The following is a 16,753-nucleotide window of genomic DNA, read 5'->3' as shown; positions in this document are numbered from 1 at the left end:
CTTATGGAAATGGGTTTCTCTGTGGAAAGTAGTACTCTTCCCTTGCATTTTGAAAAATATACATTCAGCCAGGCACCAGTGGCTCATGCCTGTAATCCTAGCTACTCAACAAGGTTGAGATGAGGATCAGGGTTTGAAGCTAGACCAGGCAGGGAAATCTGTAAGGCAAGATCTTACCGCCAATTAACCAGCACAAAGCTAGAAGTGGAATTGTGTCTCAAGTGGTATAGCACCAGCCTTGAGTAAAAAGCCAAGCAAGAGCTCAAGGCTCTGAATTTAAGCCTAGTACTGAACACATACACACACACACACTCAACTGGAATAATGTAATACATTATTTGTATCTTGCTTTGCATTTGCTCCTTTTTAATACATTACTAAATTAAGATTGGTCAGCCACACACAACCAACTTCCTCTTCCAATCAGTATGCCTTATATCTGGATTTTAAATGCAGTTTCTTCTGGGAGAAAAAAAAAACCCATAAATGATAGCAGTGTACAGGTGAAGTTAAGGGGGAAAGGGAACCACATTATTTCCACAGTGAAAAACGCATGTCGTTACTTTTGCTGTCCTCAATATACATAGGATTTCCGTTATTATAGCCATGCAGAGTAAAATAAGCTTAATGAGGATACAGTTGGCTCTACCATTTGTGCCACAGCTTCACTTCAAGCTTTTTTATGGTTAATTGGAGATAAGGTCTCACAGACTTTTCTGTCCTGGTTGGCTTTGAACCTCCATCCTCACATGTCAAGACTCCTGAGTAGCTAGGATTACAGATGTGAGCCATCGGCACCCAAACAAATAATTTTTTTTTTTCGGTCGTGGGGCTTGAACTCTGGGCCTGGCACTGTCCCTCAGCTCTTCAGCTCAAGGCGAGCGCTCTACCACTTGAGCTACAGCGCCACTTCCGGTTTTCTGGTGGTTTATTGGAGATAGGAGTCTCACGGTCTCTCCTGCCCGGGCTGGCTTTGAACCGCGATCCTCAGATCTCAGCCTCCTGAGTAGCTAGGATTACAGGTGTGAGCCACCAGTGCCCGGCTCCAAATAATTTTTGAACATTAAAAAGTTTTCTTTCAATATAATCTCTCACTGCCAGGGCTGTAAGGGAGAGTCTATCTGAGAGCTTACTCGGGGGCTTTGGCAGTAGATGCCTTTCCATTGGCTTAGATGCCTTTCCATCTCAGCAGCAGTAGATCTTAAGGCTATGCACAGTAGCTGAACAAATAATGATGGATTGAGCAAAAGCAGATTTGAAATTAGAATCAGAAGACAGGATTGCTCATGCTTTTGGCTTAAAAACAATGGACTCTGCTTTAATAGGAAGATAACAAGTCTAATAGTAATTACTACATGAGTCAGTTGGTGGTGCTAAGGCCATGAATTTTTTCTTATCACCTGTTTTCTAAATCCTCTACTGGTTTACTTCTGATGCATCAAATTCCTCCATGTATTGACTGAGCCTCAACCAGCTTTGGAATCATCTGTGGGTCATTGGATATTTTTTATCCTGATTTTAAAGTTCTGAAAGGTCTAGTTTTTTTTTAAGGGTTCTCCAGGCTGTTTTCCTGAATAATTTATAGAATGTGTTACATGAATATAGTCTTACAATGAATGAAGACCCCAGAGCTGGAAAGCTTTCAAGGATTAAAAAAATGAAGAAAAATGCTCCTTCTTCCTTAAGAAAAAGGAAGGGAGGAAGAGAGGAAGGAAGGAGGAAAGGAAGAAAGGAAGCAAGCAAGCAAGCAAGGATGGATTAGCTAATATGCAACCTGGTCGTGTTTAGCTGTTACCATGTAAGAATGATGTCTAACCCTTGCCCTGTGTTTACTTTCTTCTTGGCTCCAGAACTGCCGTGCTAACACAGCTGGTGACCACTGTGATGTGTGTGCCCCTGGCTACTATGGGACGGTGACAGGCTCCCCACAGGACTGCTCTCCATGTGCCTGCCCTCACCACCCCCCTGCCAGGTGAGTCTGTACAAGTGCAACCTGGCACACTGGCTTCAAAGCCAGCCTGGGCAGAAACATCCATGAGATTTCCAATTAACAAGCAAAAGTCCATGCTGGAGGCATGATTCATGTCATAGAGTGCTAACTCAGCAAGCAAGCTGAGCAAGTACAAAGCCTTGAGTTCAAACCTTGATACTCCCTACCTTAAAGAAAATAACTAGCATCATGCCCAAAGGAAGTATGTAAGTGAAGGTATGGTATGGTGCCACTGTGGAATGAATTCTTACCCCTTATATTACCATATCCATGGAACATGGGCATATGTAAGCCACAAAGAAATATTGTAATGGATAGTTCACCTTTCTGCTCTGCACATTTCTGTAGTTTGAATACTGCATTTTAATTTTTCCATCACAAAAAAGTTTCATTATTTCCCCATCCTTATTACTAAACTCAAAGGAGATTGTGAGGGTGCCAACATTCTATGTGTACTCTGCATCTGAGAGGACCCAAAACACATACTTTACTTTTTCCAGAGTATGTTGTGTTTCTATTGAAGTCTTTTTCCTCACCACTGAGGGACTAAAATCAGTTGGAAGTTCAGGGGAGGAGGAAGTAGCGCACTGAGGGAGGGGGCATCTGGAATACTCCTAGCCCAGGAGGATCTCCACTTGATTCTAGCAGGCTTTGTTGGCTCTGGTTTTGAATTATTTACAGGTATGCAAGGTAGCCTCTAGATGGCGCCTGGGTAATTTAAAATGTGGAAGGGTTTGAAAAAACGAGGAATGAGCAGAAAACATGAGTTCATAAAGCAGATGAGCTTCTGAGTAATCAAACCTAGAGGGATGGGGGATGGGGGGAGGGAATAGTTGGGGAGGTGGGAAGGAAGGGATGATAGGGGAAAAACAAAGGAGGAGGCAACAATGCTTGATAGGAAATGTACTCATGTAGCTGTAACCCCTCTGTACAGAATTTTTACAATTAAAAAATATAAAAAAGGGGGGGGGGGGCTAGAGGGACCCTGTTGTTCTTCTACTAGTCTACCTCTTCAGTGTCTCTGGAACACATGATACGTGCAGACCTAACATTTCGTGCATCATTATTGTCCTTTTGGCCCATCAAGTCTAACTCTGTAAAGTCTGTCCAATTATCAGTGTAGCTGCTTAACTTTTGGAGAGTATGGCATTCCCCCAAAGTGATGAATAAGAACTATCAGAAGGCTTTTAAGCTCCATACCTGAAAATTCATGAAAAAAAATCTTTTCTTCCAGTTTCAGTCCCACCTGTGTGCCGGAGGGTGCTGGTGGCTTCCGTTGTGATGCCTGTGTCCCAGGCCATGAAGGACAATTCTGTGAAAGGTACGCTGTTGATTCTAGAGATGCCTGCCCCTTTGGAAGACACTTAGCATAGTGTTTTGGAAGTCATGATCAATTTGTGTGTTCTTAATGGATGTGAGGCCTAATTACTATTCCAAACCTAGATCTCCCAAGGTGGAAGCATGCTTTGCATTTCATTAGGTAGAAATGATTGCCAGGATCAGGTATGTGTCTTTCCTGACTACCTTGGACTGCAGTAATCTCTTCCTTTCTATAGGTGCTCCACAGGCTACCATGGCAACCCTCAAGTGCCAGGCGGCAGCTGTCAGAAGTGTGACTGCAACCCACACGGCTCCATTCACAGTGACTGTGACCGTACATCTGGCCAGTGTATCTGCAAACCAGGGGCCGCTGGGCTCCGATGTGAGGAATGCCAGCCGAGGCACATGCTGGTGGAGAGCCGCTGTGTTTGTGGGTGTTCTTCCTCTGCATGTTTAAAACTAGGTGTCCCTCTCAATTATCTGCCTCAGTGAGGAGACAGTGATTGTGGTGCTATTGGGTCAGCAGTGTACCACACGGATTTTTATTGTACTTTTTATTTTATATTTTATTCATTATTTCCTATCTACCTGTCTGTCTTTATCATGATTTACCTATTTGTGCTGAGACAGGGCTTGGATTCAGGTCCTCATGCTCTTGTTTAGCTTTTTCTCTTAAGGCTAACACTCTATCACTTGAGCCATAGCTTCCCTCCTAGCATTTTGCTGGCTAATTGGAGTTTCACAGACTTTCCTGCCTGGGCAGGCTTTGAGCCACAATCTCCTAAATAGCTAGGATTACAAATGTGAGTGACTGGTTCCTGGCCTGTTTTTATTATTTTTACTGAGTGTAGATTGCTCTTGTAGCTGCTGAATTCTGTGCTTTTGCACACTGAAGCAGGTGGTCCTGGTATACTAAACGTTTGTTTCCCTGGCATCCAAAGCAGCACAGTAATTGTGACTTCACAGTTTATCTTCATCACTTTTTCCTGGCGTGAAACCCAGGATCCATCAGTGTACTAGAGGAAACTCTACTGTTAGGTAGTCTTTGTTGTTGCTCAAATTTCACTGGAGCTCAGTTCTTTTTTCTTGTTACTCTGAGTCCTGCTATAGGTTACCAGCATGTATAAGACACAGTCATCTTGAGATGTTTTCCCAGGGACTTGTGGGAAGCTTAGGAAGGAATGTGAGCATTGTGGATTGGGGAGTCTTGGAGCCTTCATTTTTGTGATATAAACAAAGGCACCCCATTGTCTTTTCCACTGTCCTTCAGTTGTGCTCCCTGAGAGAGTACCTGCTAACTGTATGACAGGAAGCTGGCATTGGCAAGGTGTTCTGTGTGCCCTTGAACTTGGCCCTAGCTAAAGATAAGCAGCTAGACCAAACAGGTTGTGGAGTGTGATGGACCATGTACCACTTGAGGCTCAGTGGTTTCTTTCTATGTAACCCTAAGGATATCAGTTTGAGACCTGAGGCTCTGTCTCATCACTTTAGTGGTTCAGCACTGCCTGCCATTTGATCCCTCCCAGCTGGAGTGAGAATGAGATCAGCTGTGGTCCTTGGAGATGTGGCATGTTCTTTGCCCACCTAGGTTCTACGCATAGCTGGCTCATGCGAGTCATGGGACACAGGACAAACAGCGTTGCTTGAGCTTTAACTCCTCTCTTTTTCTTCTCTAGCTTGTGATGATGAGTGTGTAGGTGTGCTGCTGAATGACTTGGATAATGTTGGTGATGCCATTCACTCTGTGAACCTCACTGGCATTTTCCCTGCTCCTTATGGAATTTTATCAGACCTGGAAAACAAGACTCGGTATTTCCAGGTAGGTACTGGGAATGCAAAGACAGATAGAAACGTGTGGGTGTCAGTGGGATGGTAGATGGTAGGAATCACTCTGTCTATTTCCAGCCATGTAGGACCCTCATGTCCACCATATTTCCTAAAAAGTTGCCAGCATTGCCTCCTCAGAGGCAGAGACACTGGTCATCTCACACTTGCCTTGAGTTCCTGAATAACAGCTCTAATGGTTAGGAGTTACTCGGCAGAGATCATCTCCTATGCTCTATTCCGTGGTCCTTGTTCTATCCTCTGGAGTAAGAAAATATCCTACTAGGTGCTGGTGGCTAGTGCCTGTTATCCTACTTAGGAGGCTGAAATCTGAGGATTGCAGTTCAGAGCTAGCCAAGGCAGAAAAGTCCATAAGACTCTTATCTCCAATGAACCAGCAAAAGCTAGAAAGAGGTATTACAGTAGTAAAGTAGTAGAAAAGTGCCAGCCTTGAGCAAAAAAGCCGAATGAGAGTGCAAAGCCCTGAGTTCAAGCCCTAGTAGAAGCACAGAAAATGGAGAAAAGAAAGAAGTATTTTTTGCAGTTTTTATTATCTTTAAGTGGTTGTACAAAGGAGTTGCCATTTAATAAAGCAGTTTATGAATACAATGCATCTGGATCAATGTTCCCCCAGTCAGTATCCTCACCCATATCTCCCAAAGCACCCCTTGCCTAACTCTTCTTAGTTTTGTAGGATATACTCTTAACTGCATTCTCCTCCCTTCTCTTCATTCATCTACCCTTCTCTGCTTAGCCTCACCCCACCCCTTTCAAGTCCCTGTTTCCTGGTGTTTATTTTGTGGAATTTTGACTTTGCCTTTCTAAAGAATTACACTGAGTTTTCCCTTGAATCTACTGTATTTCAATTAATTCATTTGTCTACACTCGCATACCACCTAATGTATCTACTTACAAAGTTTATAAGCTAATTCTAGCTTCCACATATGAGATAAAGCATGCATCCTTTGTCTGATTTGGAACTGACTTACTACACTTAACATCATTTTTCCAAGTCTTTCCATTTCTTTACAAATGGTACAATGTCATTCTTTCTAATAGATGAGTAAAATTCCATTGTGTATATATATATTGCATTTTCTTGATCTAGTCATTCACTGAGACACTGACTCCATACCTTGGCTACTGTGAATCGTGCTGTAATGAACATGGTTGTGCTGGTGGCTGTACTATATCCTGGTTTGTAGTCTTTTGGATAAATACCAAGGAGTAGAATTGCTGGATCATAGGGTAGTTCTGTGTTTAGTTTTTTGAGGAACCTCCATACTGCTTTCCAGAGTGGTTAAACAAGCTTACATTCCCACCAACAGTGTAGTAGTAGTGTTCTCTTCTGGCCACATCCTCACCAGCATCTGTTATTGTTTGTTTTCTTGGTAATGGCCATTCTAACTGGAATGAGGTGGAATATCAAAGTTGTTCTGATTTGTATTTCCTTAATGGCTGGAGATGTTGAGCTTTTTTATGTGTCTATTGGCCATTTTTACTTCTGAGAAGTCTCTCTTTAGCTCATTAACCTGTTTATTAATTGAGTTGTTATTTCTTGAAGGGTTTAATTTCTTCAAGCTCTCTGCTGTATATTCTGGTTAGTAAGACATAGTCTGATGTAGGCTTCCTTCTGTAGGCTGTCTTTTTAGCTTGTTGGCCATATCCTTTGCTATGTAGGAACTTTTTAGTTTAATGCAATTCCATTCATCATCTTTATGTAGCAGTCTCCAATTCTGCTTAACACAACACATTTTAAATTTATATCTGAATGGGAAATATGATGTTAAAGGTGGCAATGCAAAATTATATACCAATAATCAAAACCTAATTATAGGTAAGTATGAGCCATTTTATTTTAAAATGAGGGTTTCTAGGAAAGTAGTATTTCTATGAACAACAGTGAAAAAGAACTAAGTGATTTCTTGGTTAAGTACTTCAAAGCATTGCAATATTCTTTTTGCTCTTCTTAGGAGTCCTTATTTAAAAAATACACTCAAAAGAATCAGACAGAAATCCAGCTTGATAGTGTTGTAGAAGAGACAGACAACCTACAAAAGGAGGTAAGTTCTCTGCAGGAGGACCCAGTGCCAGATGAGGCTCAACACAACCCCTTGGGGCTGTCTGGAAGGCTCTGATTTGGTCAGCATAGCCTTCACTTCTCAGGCACTTTACTCTGAGCACTTTATCATCAAATGGTTCCAGTCTTGCCTGGTTCTGTGGTTTAGCAGGAAAAGGATCCTGACTCAGTTTCTGTTGGCACCTCTAGTGGGGAAGGAAAATTGGGCAGATGCTTGGCTATCTTATTTCCCTGGTCTTCTCTAACTCAAAACAAGTGTGTAGAGTTAAAGATCGCTGCTATTTCTTCCTTCTCCTAAGTCTGTTCTATTGTGTTCTATTGGCTGTTCTATGTGGCACAAGGCCCTCCACTGAGAGCCAATAATGACCTGCAGCTCACTAGGCACATGGCTAGACTTCAGCATGCACTGTCCCAGTGACATGAGGCCCCAAGCTGGGCCAAAGCTAATTGTAGGACTTGGAATGGCAAATAAGCAGATCTTCATGTCCGCAGCATATGAAAGTACAGCTTACAATTATGTCCATGACATAAAAACTGATAATGATAATAAGTGACTGTATAACTGGTCAGTGTTACACTACTGTACTTTCCCCAGGACTGCTCAGTGAACTCCTGTGCCTCATGAATACCATTTCTGCTGAGTCTCTTGTCTGCATTCATTATTCTTGTGCTTAATTAAATTGTTTTGTTCATTATGGCCCTAAGGACAGTAATTCTGCGCGCCTGTGTGTGTGTGTGTGTGTGTGTGTGTGTGTGTGTGTGTGTTCAAGACCAGCCTGACCTACCTAAGGGAGACCATACTAAATGATTAGTACATTACTGCATGAACCACTTGATGTCCAATCTAGAGGTGCTAAATTGGTTTACATGATAGTGTGCAGCTTTACTATATACTTGGGAATTATTTTGTTACTTAAAAGAGGCTAAGATTGGGATACTGCAATTGTGTTTTACTTAAAGGCACACTAAACCAAGATCTTTCGTTTCTGTCAGCTCACTAGAGTGTTGACAAACAGCGAGCAAGTGAACATGGCAACAGAGAGAATCCTCAATGAGAGTCAAGATTTGGCTACATCTATTGAGCTGCTGCTGAGAAACAGCAAAGGTAGTTTACTGGGGTCTCATCTAAGGATTCCTTACTTGTTTGGTAGGAAGAGTCTCAAACACTTTATTAAATGTGTGGACAAATGTCTATGTCTTGTTACACGGGAATGTCTATATCTTGTTACACGGGACTTCTGGAGCCACGGGACTAGAATACTATTTTGCTTGAGGATGGAAAATATGTAGGCATAGTTTTCAGTGAGAGTCTTCTCTTGAACCAAACACAATTCCTTTCTTATTTTTTTTTACAGTGTCTCACATTTTAATTCTGTAGTCCCATTTCAGGATGGTTGATAAGATGTCTCTCAGTTCTTTTGCTCAGAATAGGAGCTGACAGATTGGGGGTTTGGTTTGGTTCCAGAACTTATCCACCTATTACAATAATTTGTTTACTTTACAGTTGAATCTCATCTGGCTTTTAGTCTGCTATTCTTAGTTTTCTGGCTATAGACTCATATTCTTTTTGGATTAGTGTTAGGGCTTTATAAGTCTAGAACAAAATGAGTAGCAGGAAGCTGAAACATGTGTTATGTGAAAGTAGGAGAGGCCAAAGAGAGAGGGAAAATGAATGGTGAGAAAGGTGGGTGAATATAGTATAATATCCAATGTATTTATGTGAAAATTGAACTTGAGGGGATGGCTAGTGTTAGAAGAGATGGGAGAGAATGATGGAAGGGGTAATATTGATCAAGATGCATTATATTCATAAACTGATATGTTGAATTGAAATACAAGTAATTAAGGATAACTTAAAAATTAATTAAGCATATAGAAGTCAATGAAAATTAGACCTTTTAAGGCAAAAAGCAAGAAGCTAGTAGAACAAAAAGTCTTTACTAAATAAAAAGATTGGTATCACTGAGCACCAGGTGCTCTGGCCTACTATACTAACTATTCAATTGGCTGAGTTCCATAGGATGGAAGTCTGAAGTTAGCCCAAGCAGAAAAGTTTGCAAGCCTCTATTCAAAAATCAGCAAGAAGCTGGGCTAGAGGCATAGCTTAAGTAGTAGAGCACCAATCAAACAAGTGTTGGTGGTTTATCTGTTCATTGAGAAACCTCTATGTCTTGTCTATGATGAGAAAATGCTGAGGTGAAGACTGAGTTTTCCTTCATAAACAATACGAAAAGGAGGTATTAAATTAACCAGCAATCCACAGTTCAGCAATGTTCAGTTAAGGGCTGTTCAAAGTTCACTGGGAAGCATGACATGCTCTGGCTTGGCCTATCCTGGCCTAAAATTGCAACCCAGCCTAGCTGAACAGAGCAGTCTTTACCCAGGAGTATTCTCTGTTCTTTCATTAAGTAATGTCAACCACGGGGAGAGAGTTAATACATGATTGTGTATTTTCTTTATAGAAATCCTTGAAAAGGCAGCAACTTTAAACCAGACTATGGATGGAGATTTCCAGCCACCCAGTTCTATTCTTCAAAATCTGCAGCAGAATATTTCATCTTTGCTGGAAGGGATTCGGAAAAGGAGTTTCACTCAGTTGCATGAAAATGTTACCCATGAACTCAAGTAAGTTCCAAACACACGTCACAAAACCCACCGCCAATGAGATGAGAATTGGGATGCAGAGGGAGAAGAGGGTATTTTATGAAGCATTTCAATGGACTTCTTTAAAGTTCATCTGAAATGGAATCACCAGAAAATTAATATTCACTGAAAGTATTTTCAAGGTGGAATTTTATTCTGTGAAACTATAAACTTAATGTTGATCTCTTGTCAAACAGGCATTTTGATGACATACTTATAAGAGAATAAGGAAAAGATATTTTGACTTCCTAAAGCTTATATTTATTCATGGCATTAATTATATCCTTTAAACAGTTAGAACTTACAAGATTTTATATGACTCACTTCCTAACTGGCTGCAGAAAGCCCTATCATAAACCAAAATTGATAAATTTACAGAGACTCAGAGAACAGTTGTTTTGTTTCAATTTCCTGACAAATTACAGTGAAAGATCAGTTACTATCATTAATATACTATATTAATATATGTATTAATTAGTATATATATTAATATACTGTCAGTTACTATCATTACTATCATTAATATAGAATGTAGCTCTGACTGTCTCAGTTCAGATTCAATGAGATGTTATCTTTTGATTCTGTGACAGGGAGGTGGGGAAGAAAAGGATGGTAGGGAAAAAACAAAGGAGGCGATAACAATGCTCGATAGGAAATGGACTCATTACCTTGCTCATGTAACTGTAACCCCTCGTACAGTATCTTTACAATAAAAAATATATATTAAAAAATAAGTGCCGGGCGCCAGTGGCTCATGCCTGTAATCCTAGCTACTCAGGAGGCTGAGATCTGAGGATCGTGGTTCAAAGCCAGTCCAGGCAGGAAAGTCCGTGAGACTCTTATCTCCAATAAACCATTCAGAAAACATTTCAGAACATAAATTTTGTGGCTCATTTACTTATTACTTGAACCATTTATATTTATCAGGGCTGCTGAAGACTTACTGTCACAAATTCAGAAAAATTTCCAGAAGCCACAGAAACAGTTGGAAATGTTAATGCAAACAGCCAGCCGCCTCCTTTCGAAGCACAGCAGTGAACTGCAGGCTGTGGATGAGCTTCTGAGGGAAGCAGAGACCAAGACCCAGGAGAGCAACCGCCTGCTGCACATTGTCAAGGCCAACCTGGGAAAATTCAGTGTGAGTCTGACCAGCTGGCTCCTGCTCAGTAGAAATGGTAGCCACATACGCCATGTGGACAGTATCATTGTTAGCCTCCTATAAAGTGAGTTTTAGCAGATGGCTTTAGGACCTAAAACTCAGGTGTGTGTGTGTGTGTGTGTGTGTGTGTGTGTGTGTGTGTGTGTGTGTGTGTGTGTATGTGTGTGTGTGTGTGTGTGTGTGTGTATGTGTGTGTGTGTGTGTGTGTGTGTGTGTGTGTGTGTGTGTGTGTGTGTGTGTGTGTGTGTGTGTGTTATGCCATTACTGGGACTTTGAATTCAGGACCTCAAAGTCTGGCTTGGCTTTTTCACTCAAGGCTGGCACTCTGCCACTTGAGCTATAGCCCACTAAGGGCTTTTTGATAGTTAATTGGAGATAAGAGTTTCTTAGGTTTTTCCTGTTGGGGCTGGCTTTAAACCATGACCCTCAGACCTCAGCCTCCTGAAGAGTTAGGATTATAGGCACAACCCATTAGTGCTCAGTTTTTTTAAATTTTATTTTATTTTATTTTTTATTTGAACTCAGAGCCCCATCCTCGCACTTACCTTGCTTGGTTGACACCTTGCCATTTGAGCTATGTTTCCAGTTTGGCTTTTTGCTAGGTTATTTTGGAGATGGAGTCCCCTAGGCTTTTATGCCTGGTCTGATTTCACATCTCAGTCCTCCACATCTAAGCTCCCTAAGTAGCTAAGCTGACGGGTGTAAACCACTGGTGCCTGGCCGCTGATTTGCTTTTATGAAATACCAGTAAAAGGTGATTTTTTTTGTTGTTGCAGAATGAAAAGCTGCGTGTTCAAGAAGAGCAAAATGTGACCTCAGACTTGGTTTTCGAAGGAAGAGGGCTGGTGGATACAGCCACTACACAGGCAGATACTGCACAAAATCTTCTAGCTGTAAGTTACAACTTTGTTTCCCACCAATTATCATGTACCTCACCTTTGTACATGCATGTACATTATTAAATAGATATGCATGTGTTTACATAATTGATTCCTCCATGTAGGAGCTGGAGCAGCACTGGAACGAGGTCCTCCTGTGGACTGCCAAAATCAGGCACCATGTAGACAATCTGGTCATGCAGATGTCAAAAAGGAAAGCAATTGACCTAGTGCACAGAGCTGAATATCATGCCACTGAGCTCCAAAGTCTAGCAGGTGCTCTGGACAGGTAAGGCCATAGGCTTTCAGGAATACAGGGGATGGTGGTCCATTGATCACAATAAGGATGACTAGTTTGATTATAGTGTTGAATAACTTTTATTTTTCTGTATAAAATGAGGACTTCTATTTGATTTGCATGACAAGTCAGATTTCTCCTGGGTATACTTAAATAGTTTTCCTTTCGTGATGGAACTGAAGAGGAATGAAAAACAGTAGCATGGTACATACCAAGCTACCAGGCAGCTAAACACCTATCTGATGTGCAGTGCTTTGTTAGGTTCTGTGTGGGATATACAAAGGATATAATTTCTCTATAAATCATGCCTTTTGGGAGATGAAGATTTGAGTGGAGGAGGTAGCAGCCCATACTCTACCGCTAAAGTTTCTAGTTAATTAATTAAGTTAATTAATTAAATAATTAAGTTCCCTTAATTATTTCCTACTATCTGAAGGCTTACCATTATAATCCAATTTTTTCCACTTATCTTCTTTTTTTAAAATAATATTTTATTGAGATTGAGTACATAAATTTCACAGTATTGTAGGATAGTTAAAGTCACAAACACATTTTATATATCCCCTGTTGTCACTGTACTTGATTTTGGTACCCTACCTCTTGCATATACATTTGTCTAATTTGGGGAGGGAAAGGGGAATAACAAAATGCTGAGAAGGACACAGAATGATCCATTGCAACAATAATACCCGCAAGACAGTATGTTGGTAACAGGCTGGGGTCCACTTTTAGTTTTCTGCATGTGGCTGCCCAGTTTTACCAATACCAATAGTTAAAGAGGCTATGTTTCTTCCACTGTATGTCTTTGGTTTCTTTGTCAAATATCAGCTGACTATAGGTATGTGATTTTATGTCTGGATCTTCTAATCTATTCCATTGGTCTTCGGGTCTGTGTTTGTGCTAATACCAAGCTGTCTTTGTTATTATGACTCTATAGTAGAGCTTGAAATCTGGTATCATGATCCCTCCTGCATTGTTTTTTTTTTTTTGCTTAGAAATGCTTTGGCTATTCTAGGTCTTTTGTTGTTCCATATGAATTTTTGGATTATTTTCTCTATTCCGGTAAAGAATGTCATTGAGATTTTTTAATAGGAATTGCATTGAATTGTATATCATTTTTTGCAGTATGGCCATTTTCACTATATTAATTCTGCCTATCCAAGAACATGGAAGGTCTTTCCATTTTCTGGTGTCCTCTATGATTTCTTTCTTTAGGCTTTTATAGTTTTCATTAAATAGCTCCTTTACATCTTTGGTTAGGTTAATTCCTAGATATTTATTTAAGGTTATTGTGAATGGGGTTGTTTCCTTGTTGGAAGACTTCTGCTTGCTTCCTCTATCTCATTGTAAGTTATTGGCTTATTTTTTATTTATTTATTTTTTGTCAGTCGTGGGGCCTGCACTTGGCCTGGGCGCTATCCTTCAGCTCTTCAGCTCAAGGCTAGCACAGGTTTCTTTGTGATGTATATTCATTTTCATTCAATTGTATGGACTTTTTAATTTCTTCTTTAATTTCTTCTGTGACCCAGGAGTTGCTCAGAAGTGTGCTGTTCAATTTCCATATATTTGAATTATTTCTATGGTATGCTTTATTATTGAGAACTAGCTTGATTCCACTAAAGTCGGATAGAATACAAGGGATTGTGTCGATCCTCTTGTATTTGCTTAAGTTCTTTGTGTGAAATATGATATGATCTATTTTGGAGAAAGTTCCATGGGCTGCTGAGAAGAATGTGTATTGGGTTGTTGGGTGGAAAATCTGTAGATGTCAATTAAGTCCAATTGAACTATAGCATCATTTTTTTGTTTGTCTTTTGGTTTTTCCTTTTTAAGAAATTTATTTTTTTTCATTTTTAATACTTTTCTATTGTAAAAATACTGTAGGGAGGGGTTACAGTTTCATGAGCAAGGTCATGAGTACATTTCCTATCAAGCATTGTTGCCTCCTCCTTTGTTTTTCCTCTATCCTCCCTTCCCTCCCACCTGTACAACTACACTCCTCCCTCCCACCCTCCCCACCTAAATTGTAAAGTTCATTTTTCAACATAGTGTCTTGTACATCTCATTGTTACAATGGGTCAACCTGTATCCCTATTTAAGCATTTTGTTTTTTCCCTTCCCCTCCCCAAGCTAGAGAAGTGTATATACAAGATGCAGGGCACTGACATCAAATACAGTGAAAATGGGTTATACCGTGGGGGAGGAACGTACAAAGAAACAAAAAAATCACATGGTAAATTATAAATAGGAACAATAGCAAGAAAATAAAAAACCACTTTGTGTCCCTATCTTGGGGTTCATTTCACTTCACATCATCTTACCTGGCTATATGTACATAGCTTTTGTCCTTTTCTGCTTGTTCCACACATATACTAGTTATTGCAAATAAGGGAAGCCATAGGACCTATGTTTCTTTAGGTCTGGCATACTTCACTTAATATAAGTTTTTTCCAAGTCTTTCCATTTCCTAACAAATGGGGCAATGTCATTCTTTGATGGAGGCATAGAATTCCATTATATATATCCCACATTTTTTCTTGATCCATTCATCTACTGAGGAGCATCTGCGATAAACACAGTTGTGCTGGTAGCCTTCGTATGGCCTTGTTTGTGACCATTTGGGTAAATACCCAAAAGTGGGATTGCTGGGTCATAGGGGAACTTAGGTGGAGTCTTTTGAGGAACCTCCACACTGCTTTCCAAAGTGGTTGAACAAGTTTACACTCTCACCAACAATGCAGTAGGGTTCCCTTCTGTCCACATCACCTCCAGCATCTGTTGTTATTAGAATTCTTGATTATAGCCATTCTAACTGGGGTGAGGTGGAATCTCAATGTTTTGATTTGCATTTCTTTTATGACTAGAGAGGTTGAGCATTTCTTCATATGTCTATTGGCCATCCTTTCCTTGTCAGAGAAATTTTTCTTTAAGTCTTTAGCCCACTTATTTATTGGGAAGTTATTTGAAGATTTGTTGTCGAAGGATTTAATTTTTTGAGTTCCAAATATATTTTAGATATGAGAACTTAATCCATTATATGGCAAGTGAAGATCTTCTCCCAATCCATGGGCTTTCTATTGATCTTGACAGCTATGTCCTTTGCCATGCAGAAGCTCTGCAACTTCATGCAATCCCATTTGTCCAACCTTTCTTTGATTCATTATGATTCTGGGTTGCTATTGAGAAAATTTCGGCCTGTGCCAATGAGACCTAGGTTTTCTCCTATTCCTTCCTGTAATGTTTTCAGAGTGTCTGCTTTGACTTCGAGGTCTTTGATCCATTTGGAATTGATTCTGGTGCAGGGTGATATATAAGAACCTAACTAGTTTTCTACAGGTATTTAACCAATTTTTCCAGCACCATTTACTGAAGAGGCTGTCTTTCTTCCATTCTATTTTTTTAGCTCCCTTATCAAAGATTAGGTGGCTATAGGTCTGTGGGTTCATTTCTGGGTTTTCAATTCTATTCCATTGGTCCTCAGGTCTATTCTTGTACTAGTACCAAGCTGTTTTGATTACTATGACATCATTTAATTGGGAAGCTTCTTTGTCAATCCTGTGGAGCCCACAGACAGTCCCGACTTCACCAAGGACCAGCATCCTAGGCTGCTCGCACTCCCTCCCATGGGTTCTCTTGGTAAAACCTTGTTTGCTGGATGTACACCAGTTGCTGGAGCCTGCTCATAGTTCCCTACGTTTGGGCTCCTTCTCTGCTGGCTGGCGTGGTTCCCCACTTCAGCCAGGAACCAGCCATGTTCAAGCTCCCTCCAAGGGGTGCTCTTGTCAAGTCTGGCAGGCTGGGTGTGCTCCATCGGTTGCTGGGGCACTTGCACAATTCCCAGCTTCAGTGGAGCCAGTATCCCAGGCATAGGGGGAGGGGTCCAGGTCAAGCGCTGGGGTTTACCACCAACGCTGGTCTCCTGTGGCGCGAGGGCAGGGGAGGGCATCTCCCATGGGGTACTCACTTACCCTGGAACTTGTTGGGGACTGTCCAGTGGTGCTGTGGCAGATCACTGTTTCTGTGCACTGTAGGTCGCTGGTCGCCGTGTTCTGTTGAGATGATTGTGGGCAGGGCGGCGTGGAGGTAGGAGTTTCAGGTCTGGGTTTCATGGGACCTTGTCTCTGGCTTCTGTCTCTGTTTACACTGACCGTGTATGTGGGAGTCTTCTGCACTGGTGTTCTATAGACCACTGTGGCCCTGAAGTCTCCAGTGGCCAGGGGCCCGGCCACTTTGGCGGCTTGGTGCAGAGCTGTGCCACCACTGAGGGATGGGGGAAGGGTCTTCGTGCGTTTCCATCTTTGTGTAGGTTCTGAAGTTTTTATCCTTTTCTTTTCTTCACTTCCTGTATTTCTCTGGGTGTTCACCTTTTGCTGTTGTTGGTACTCAGGGAAACCAAGCTCTGTTTGGTTGGAAAGAGCTGTGGTGATTCCCTATTGTTCCATAACCATCTTGGGTCCCCCCTCCACTTGTCTTCTTGAAGGTTTGTTAAATCTGTCCTAGCCTTATTGAAAAGTGCCTTTCAACATGGTGGCCCACTTCATACCAGCAGTTCCCAAGCTCC

The 16,753-nt window shown here is 41.1% G+C and overlaps 1 protein-coding gene across 1 annotated transcript in view; it reads left to right on the top strand.

The window, feature by feature from the left end:
• The window catches only part of Lama1 (laminin subunit alpha 1), a 133,102-nt gene that overhangs the window by 83,142 nt on the left and 33,207 nt on the right, over nt 1-16,753 (top strand). Inside the window, exons 30-39 of the mRNA XM_042699199.1 lie at nt 1,851-1,972; nt 3,225-3,311; nt 3,547-3,740; nt 4,987-5,129; nt 7,108-7,197; nt 8,208-8,319; nt 9,677-9,839; nt 10,785-10,995; nt 11,793-11,909; nt 12,020-12,183. Of these exons, the coding sequence (XP_042555133.1) occupies nt 1,851-1,972; nt 3,225-3,311; nt 3,547-3,740; nt 4,987-5,129; nt 7,108-7,197; nt 8,208-8,319; nt 9,677-9,839; nt 10,785-10,995; nt 11,793-11,909; nt 12,020-12,183 (1,403 nt within the window). The remainder of the gene's footprint in view (nt 1-1,850; nt 1,973-3,224; nt 3,312-3,546; nt 3,741-4,986; nt 5,130-7,107; nt 7,198-8,207; nt 8,320-9,676; nt 9,840-10,784; nt 10,996-11,792; nt 11,910-12,019; nt 12,184-16,753) is intronic.

This window comes from Dipodomys spectabilis, unplaced genomic scaffold, assembly GCF_019054845.1.
Source record: "Dipodomys spectabilis isolate Male_0828 unplaced genomic scaffold, ASM1905484v1 ptg000235l, whole genome shotgun sequence".
NCBI classification, from domain to species: domain Eukaryota; kingdom Metazoa; phylum Chordata; class Mammalia; order Rodentia; family Heteromyidae; genus Dipodomys; species Dipodomys spectabilis.
The sequence above is the reverse complement of the archived record's forward strand: the minus strand, read 5'-3'. Positions and strand labels throughout refer to the sequence as shown.